Genomic DNA, 7315 nt, shown 5'->3' with positions numbered 1-7315 from the left:
GTTCAGGCTGATTTGTGCAATGTGACCTCGCTTTGATAAGAGACTACAAGTCTGATTTTTAGTTTTGAATTATCAAAAAATTGAGTGTTAGAGTATATGAAAAAGCACTTGACTATCAATTCAATTTTTCTGTAAATATGTATTAAATATAAATATAAATATTTTAAAAAATAGCCTTTCTGTTTCACTAGTCTGAGCACTTAGGTTGAATACTCTCTTAAGATACCTATCTATTGAATGGTGACACTCTTGAGTAAAGCTATTGACCTCAAAAGACAAAAAGAAAAGTGAACTTTTAGCTGTGGTGGGAAGGGAGAATAATGATTTGGAGTTAATGAGGGAGAAAACAGTGTCCAGTGGAGTACTGTTCACCCAGTGGGTACTCAGCAAATGATTGTTGAAAATGGTGAAAATATGGAAACAAAATGTTGACCCACAAGGAAGTGGACATAATCTCATATAAATGTTAATTGTACCCATTTATTGTTCAGTGGCATAGTCTTCAGAAGAAAAAGGTAGATATTTATGGGCCCTGAAACTATACAAAACCTAAGTAGAAATTATTTTCTAAGACATACGTTAAGATTGGAAAAAAAGATAGTTGTTTAGCCATAATGTATGAGGCACAAAAAGTAAAGCTCTCAGTTCCCAAATTAAAAATACATAATTTTTTGGCCCTCCCTGGTGGCACAACACTGCCAAGCCAGCCACATCAACATTCACTTCAGTACAAGTTCAGTCCATGGCCAGGGAGGTGACTCACATGGCTCAGCAGACCTCTTCTGTCTCACCCACTGCTCCCTTCAGCACTGTACTTCATTGATCTACTTGTTCTTCTCCCCACTCTGTCTTTGTTGAATCTTGTCACAGCCTCTGCACCTCTGGCCTGTACCCCAGTTCTGTATGAATAAATCTTTTTTTTTGTTTTTTAAAGATTTATTTGTGCATACAGAACTGGGGTACAGGTCAGAGGCTCAGGGACGGTGAGAGGATTCACCAGAGACAGAGTGGGGAGCAGAACAGGCAGATGACGAAGTATAATGTTGAGGGGAGCAGCGGGCGGGTCAGGAGAGGTCTGCCACGCCATGTGGTCACCTCCGGGGCAGGCGGGAATCGAACTCATGCGGAATTGGCTTAAGCTTCTTAGTGCTGTGCTTTAACCCGCTGCGCCACCAGGGAGGGCTGAATAAATAAGTCTTTTAAAAAAATTTTTTTAAACATAATTTTTAAAAATCTGCTTATACTTTATGTTTTCGATGCAGCAAGAGGGTCTGTTATTTAAAGGGATTGTTGATTTTGTCTAATGAATTATTTTTTTTAGAAGACATATCATCTTGATGCCTTGATTATTGTAAAAGTTGACAGTATGTGTGGTAAAAAAGGCAGCAGGGAGGTAAGCAATTCTGACATATCTTTCTGATTACAGATTTTTCTGAATTAACATTAAATGGTAGCCTAGAAACAAGGATGTCATTCACTAACATGGTTACCTGCAGCCACGTGCATTTCAAGTGAAGAATGCTGATGGGATCCTATGTATAAGGTAGCATGTTTTTGGTTTTTTTTTTCTTTCTTTCTGTAAATATGTTGTGAGATCATATACTAAGTACCTCATGTATTAGTTTTTCAACAATACACACCAATTTGGAATTAGGACTATAGGGTAAAGATTTTTCAGATACTATTGAGCAATAAAAATTCTTAACTTCCTATTTTCTGCGGTGAGTTTAATAGGTCATTATAATCTGGAAAAACATTTTTTTCTTTTTAGTAGTAATATCTTTGCACTTTATATTTGGTAGAAAGAAGAGTTTGGTTTTAAAAACATTGATGGAAGGGGAAAATGCTGAACAAAGCTATCAGTGTTTCACTGAAAGCAAAGGTTTGTTTAAAAGTTTTTCTCCAATCCAAATGTGGGACTAAGCCCCCAATGTCAATAAACAGTTTAAAACAGTTTTCATTTTAGACAGTATTAGTCAAAAGAATTAACGGAACAGCATTTTCTAATACCTCACTGTTAACACAATTTCAGAAACATAGTGAATAAAATGGCTGGTATCATTCCTTCTGAAGGATGTTTTGTCCCTAAATAAATGGAGATCAGTTAATTTTAGCATAGTTTATAGTAAAACGGATCATTATTTTAGAAGCAGAATATCTAGTTACAGAGAAGATACATAATGTTTCTTTGAGCAGAGTGAACTGAATTTAGCCTAAGAAAGTTTATCTGAGAGAAATGTGTATTGGGGCTGTGTACTCATTTACTTAGTGTCCATCTGATGCTTAGCTGTTGCTACAGTGTGAAAGAATTGTCTCTACATGGTTGATTGTCCATCTTGTGTAGGGCAGTACTGGATGGCAGTCATTTCTATGTTGAAGTTATGTTTTTGGACAGATTTTTTTAAAAAAGATTTATTTATTTATGCATAGAAGAGCTGGGGTGTAGGCTTGGAGGTACAGGGGATGAAATGATTCATCAGACAGAGTGGGGAGCGGAACAGGTAGATGAACTGAAATGTACTGCTGAAGGGAGCAGCTGGTGAAACAGGAGAGGTCTGCTGTGCCATGTGGGTCAGTTTCCTGGCTGGGGATCGAACTTACTGTTGCTGTGACTGCTGACAGCTTCAGAGTGCTGAGACTTACCCCTTGCACCACCAGTGAGGCCCTATTTCTGGACAGATTTAAAAATGGAGAGAAGTCACATCACAAAACACTTTGTATGCTATGTTCCCTTTCTACAAAAAGAAAATAGGTGCATAATGCACTGCAGAATATTATCATCAACTTTGAGAGAACTGATTTTTATTTTATTTATGCTTTTTTTCTAATTCTTAAAACAGAATAAAGAAAAAAAGGAGAGAGAAGTGGGGGAAAAAGAATTAACAGAACCTGAAAACTGAAATCTATGTAAACCTTCAAAGCAGAAAAAAGAAAAAAAGCCCCTGACAATTTGTATGAAAGATGAAGCTACTAAATGGGTTACCTGGCTCAGCTCTGGCCCTGCAAGAGGAGTATTAGGAGAACTGCAGCGATGAGTACACAGAGGGTGCACACTGTAGGTACCACGATCTCCGTCACCATCTGCATGTGACTTAGCTGAAATGGGGGAGAATGTGGCCATCTTAGTGAATCTATAAATAGCTTCATCCTGGAAGTTTTTACGTTATTTAAGAAACTTGGAAAATGGCGCCATCACACTCTGTAATTCTCATTTGCGATAACAGAGAACCTAGTGACTTAAATGTTATAAAAAGTTATGGCAGGGCTTTGTAAAATATTTTTTTAAATGTGACAAAGAATGCCTAAATTCGGTTCTTCCATAGTATTGAAATAAAGTATGAATGCATATCAATACTTCTATTGGCCATGGATTAATCTCAAAATATTAGCAGCCATATTTTATGTTGTCGCTTTTTCTTTGGGGGGATTTATGAAAGAAATCCTTGAGAAACATTTCTAGTCTTTCAGAGATGTTATTGTATATCTTAAGAGGTGTGGAATTTCCACATTGAAATTTTTTATGGTCATTTTTACATAGGTAAATAATAATCTTTGTTATACATATTTTACATACATTAGTAGAATAGTGGATATTTGGGTTTTGTGCCAGGAATCCTGCTTATTAGCAAGATCAATAAGGCATAGCCCATGTTCTCGTGGAGCTTAATGGACTCTACAGTAAAGTCTACATTTGTTTCTATGTTTAGTTTAATAGAATATATGTTTTTAATATTGTTTGGCTATTTAGATGGCAGTGAGGGCTCAGTGGTGATTGATCTATAAAAGTAGCTTAATTGATATGGGGTTTGATCTTAAAGATTATTTTATTGAATTGAAATGTATTTTCTCCAATATCCCTTATAGAGAAATAAAGACAAACTCCAATATAAAAACAAGTGATATTTGTTGACATTTCTTGATGCATAGCTACATCTTGGTTATTTTTTTTTATCTCTGGTCCTTTAGATCCTATTGCATAAGAAGTGCTGGGGGGTGGGGGTGGGGAAGAAGAGCTCGGGGAGAACTTACTCTGTTCACTGCTACATCAACAGAGCTTAAAATGTCCCCTAGCTAATAGTGAAAGTTTAATAATTACTTGCTAAATAAGTAGAGTTTTTAGAGTGTTTGATTTTTCATTCCATTTGGTATAATGAATATTCCTTCTCTCCCTCTTCAAAGGCCAATATAAGCAAAATAATAGAATTAGAAATTAACAGTTTGATTCAAACTAGAATGGATAAAATATTTCGCTTTCATGGTATATTTTAAAAAGTATTTTTTTAAATGCTTACAGTATTTTGATATTGTTTCAAAATGAAAAAAATCATTTTTTAATCATGTGGTTTTGGAAGATTGACTTTAGGTAGCTCCATGTTTTGAGATTCTACCAGTGCCATGTAGGTATAGTTACAAGGTTTATTTATATCAAGGGGAAGAATTAAAATATACTCACCTGCAGCAAACATCTGGTTGTTGATAGAGCAGGTTTCCAAAGCTTTGAGATGCCAACTTTTCACCTTAATATAGACCAACTTGATAAGTAATAGTATCTTGGAATAATTTTTTGCTGCTTGAAATATTTTTGGAATAAATGGTTAAAGACTTTTGAATCTGCCCATGGTTTAAGGGAGTTAATGTTTATTGAACACCTATGTGCATGGTTGAGATTCAAAGGTTCAAGTCTTTATTCTTAAGAGTTTTTAATCTAGTACTTTATGTGAAACTGGCAAATGCCTGATAGTTTTTAGTTAGTAAGTAATGTTCACTTTTTAAGACACTCCGATTTACAGTTTATATCCCCTGGCATTATGCATAGCAACATAGGAAACTGGCAGAAAACTTTGTAGGTTGCTGAAAATAGTTAGATTTCAGAGAAGTAATTTTAATTTCATTTGGAATCAATGCGTTTTATGATTTTGCCATTGGTAGGGAAAAAAGTAAAAATTATACAGTCATTATACATTTGATTTACTTAGCTACTTGAAGAATAGATGTATGGAAGAATAGATAGTCCTTTGTTTGCATTGACATAGCATTTAGAATAACATTTAACTAAATGTCTAACAGAACTCCTGCATTACCCAGTTATATCCTTAATGCTCTGGGTGTTTGAATTTAGTGATAAATTGTGCTAGTCACATTCTAAGCAAATTAGCAAAGAAGTGATGTGAAGTAAGGGAAGACACAACCATGCTCCCATAAACCCCTTTCCTCTTTTACGGAAGAAAGAGGAGAGATGTTTGTCAAGCTCTGTGCACCCCAGCTGCATAGGTCTTCTAAAAATCCAGAACAAGTGAGGTCAGTGGTTGTTCCTACCTCTGTTGCATTTGGAAATCCATTGGCAGTGACAATCTTCTTGTAATACTGAACTGAAGCCTTTGGGTATCGTGGTTTATTTCTATTGTTAAATTCGACATAGTAGAATCCATATCTATCTGAGTATCCTTTCTCCCATTCAAATTTATCCAACAGAGACCAAGAAGTATAACCTTTTATATTGGCACCATCTTTTATAGCTGCAAAGATATTTTGTTTCATTTTTTCTCATGGCTTTTTTTTTTTTTTTTTAAGATTTATTTCTATATACAAGAACTGAGATACAGGCCAGAGATGTGGGGGGTGAGTGGACTCATCAGAGACAGAGTGGGGAGCAGGACAAGCACATTGACTGAAATACACTGCTGAGGGGAGCATCAGGCAGGTCCAGAGACGTCTGCTGTGCCATGTGGGTCACCTCCCTGGTTGGGAATTGAACTTATGCTGCAGTGGCCATGGACAGCCTCACAGTGCTGAACTAACCAGTTGCACCATCAGGGAAGGCCCATTTTGTTTCATTTTTAATGTATTTAATTTATTTGGAAAAAATATATTGTGATGATAATCTCAAATGTTTTCATTTATGAGACTTAGAAACAAATTTAATCAGCTGTATTTTAAAACTTTGTCTAAGTTAAATGGAAAAATATGTGACTACAATCTTGGTTTGTATCTCACCCTTTAGCATTTCATTTATGTATCCTTTGAGGTATTGAATTCTCTACTCATCACACAGTTGAGTACAGTGTAATTTTTGAGATGCTCCATTTTCTGTCACATATATGGGAGAATCACCGTATTGAGTCTGAAAGTGAATCACAGTTAACGATTATCTTGGAAATTCTGACCCAAAGGTGAGTTTCTGAGACTGAGACTTCTATAGGGACACACAGCCTACTGTCTTTTAAACTGGTATTTTTAACATTTAGTAGTGTCAATTAGCATGATTACATAAAGATAAAGTTAGTCAGGAGGCAGGTTCATATGAAATCAATATTTTAAAGGTGCTTTCCCATATATTCCATTTCAGGAAGATGTACAGCAAAGTAGTTAAGTGTGGGGTAGGAATTTTATAAATTTAGAGAACATTTTTTTTTATTGAAATAGTGTTGGTTTACAACATTGTATATAAAGAATATTAGGTTCTCACCTCTTCAAATGTAAAGAGTTTTAGCTAAAGTTACAAAGGTGGAAATGATTATTCATAATAGACATCAGTTTGTAAAATCTATATCTACTAGCCTCAACTGTGAGGCTTTGTTTTGTTTTATTAACTTCAAACTGTAGGCACGCAAACTTATGCTGTACGAACACAAACTCAGACAAAAAAAGACCTGTCAATAAGTTAATACAATAATCACCTGAGCAAAGTTGAGGAGTCTCCTAAATCCCCACTCACATAGTAAAGCCATTTAGAACCCATATCAAGCCAATTTGGGTCAGCCAGTTCTACCAAGTCACGATCATTTTGGTAGCTGGGCCCCTGGCTTGAGGGGTAATTTCTTTCTGTGATGTACCGTGTAGTAAAATGACCTAATCCCAAGAAATCAGATGTGCCTTTGATGTAGCTCTTTTCCTGGCGTGAGAATACAGGTAACCTGGACATATCCAGGCCTTGCTCTGTGCTTTTTCTTCCTAATGAGAAAGAAACAGAGTGAACAGGTTTTTCTCGTAATCATTTTGTTATGTACCATGATGGTATTAACCTGTAACATCAAGCTGTTACCCAAATCCTTGTCTTTGTGATTCATCTGCATGGAAATTGCAACTTTTACCTTTCAAACTAGAATTTTGACATTTGAATATTATCCCCCCAAATTCAAATTTGTATTGATTAAAAAATAACTCTTTGACAACTCATTAAGTAGGCTACTATGTACCTCCTTGGAAAAAAGTACAGTTGGTCTCCTATATTATTCCTTATACTAAGATTGATCATTTTGGTTGTCTGTGGGAAAGGAAGCAGAGACAGTGGTGGTAGAGGAGAGACATGGACACT

General features: G+C 35.7%; 2 protein-coding genes across 2 annotated transcripts in view; one reads left to right on the top strand and one right to left on the bottom strand.

Moving 5' to 3' along the window:
• The window catches only part of ZWILCH (zwilch kinetochore protein), a 32212-nt gene extending 30669 nt beyond the window's left edge, over window positions 1-1543 (top strand). Inside the window, exon 18 of the mRNA XM_012728575.1 lies at window positions 1427-1543. Within this exon, the coding sequence (XP_012584029.1) occupies window positions 1427-1515 (89 nt within the window). The 3' untranslated portion in view covers window positions 1516-1543. The remainder of the gene's footprint in view (window positions 1-1426) is intronic.
• A 1302-nt stretch (window positions 1544-2845) lies between these two features.
• LCTL (lactase-like) lies at window positions 2846-7073 on the bottom strand. Its single transcript, XM_012728522.1, is given in 7 exon segments — window positions 2846-3131; window positions 4454-4517; window positions 5317-5516; window positions 5995-6121; window positions 6678-6712; window positions 6715-6951; window positions 7043-7073. Coding segments are annotated over 7 exon segments (837 nt in total). The 3' UTR covers window positions 2846-2988.
• Window positions 7074-7315: the final 242 nt, after the last annotated feature.

This window comes from Condylura cristata, unplaced genomic scaffold (assembly GCF_000260355.1).
Source record: "Condylura cristata isolate star-nosed mole 26May11 unplaced genomic scaffold, ConCri1.0 scaffold00023, whole genome shotgun sequence".
Lineage (NCBI taxonomy): Eukaryota > Metazoa > Chordata > Mammalia > Eulipotyphla > Talpidae > Condylura > Condylura cristata.
The sequence above is the reverse complement of the archived record's forward strand: the minus strand, read 5'-3'. Positions and strand labels throughout refer to the sequence as shown.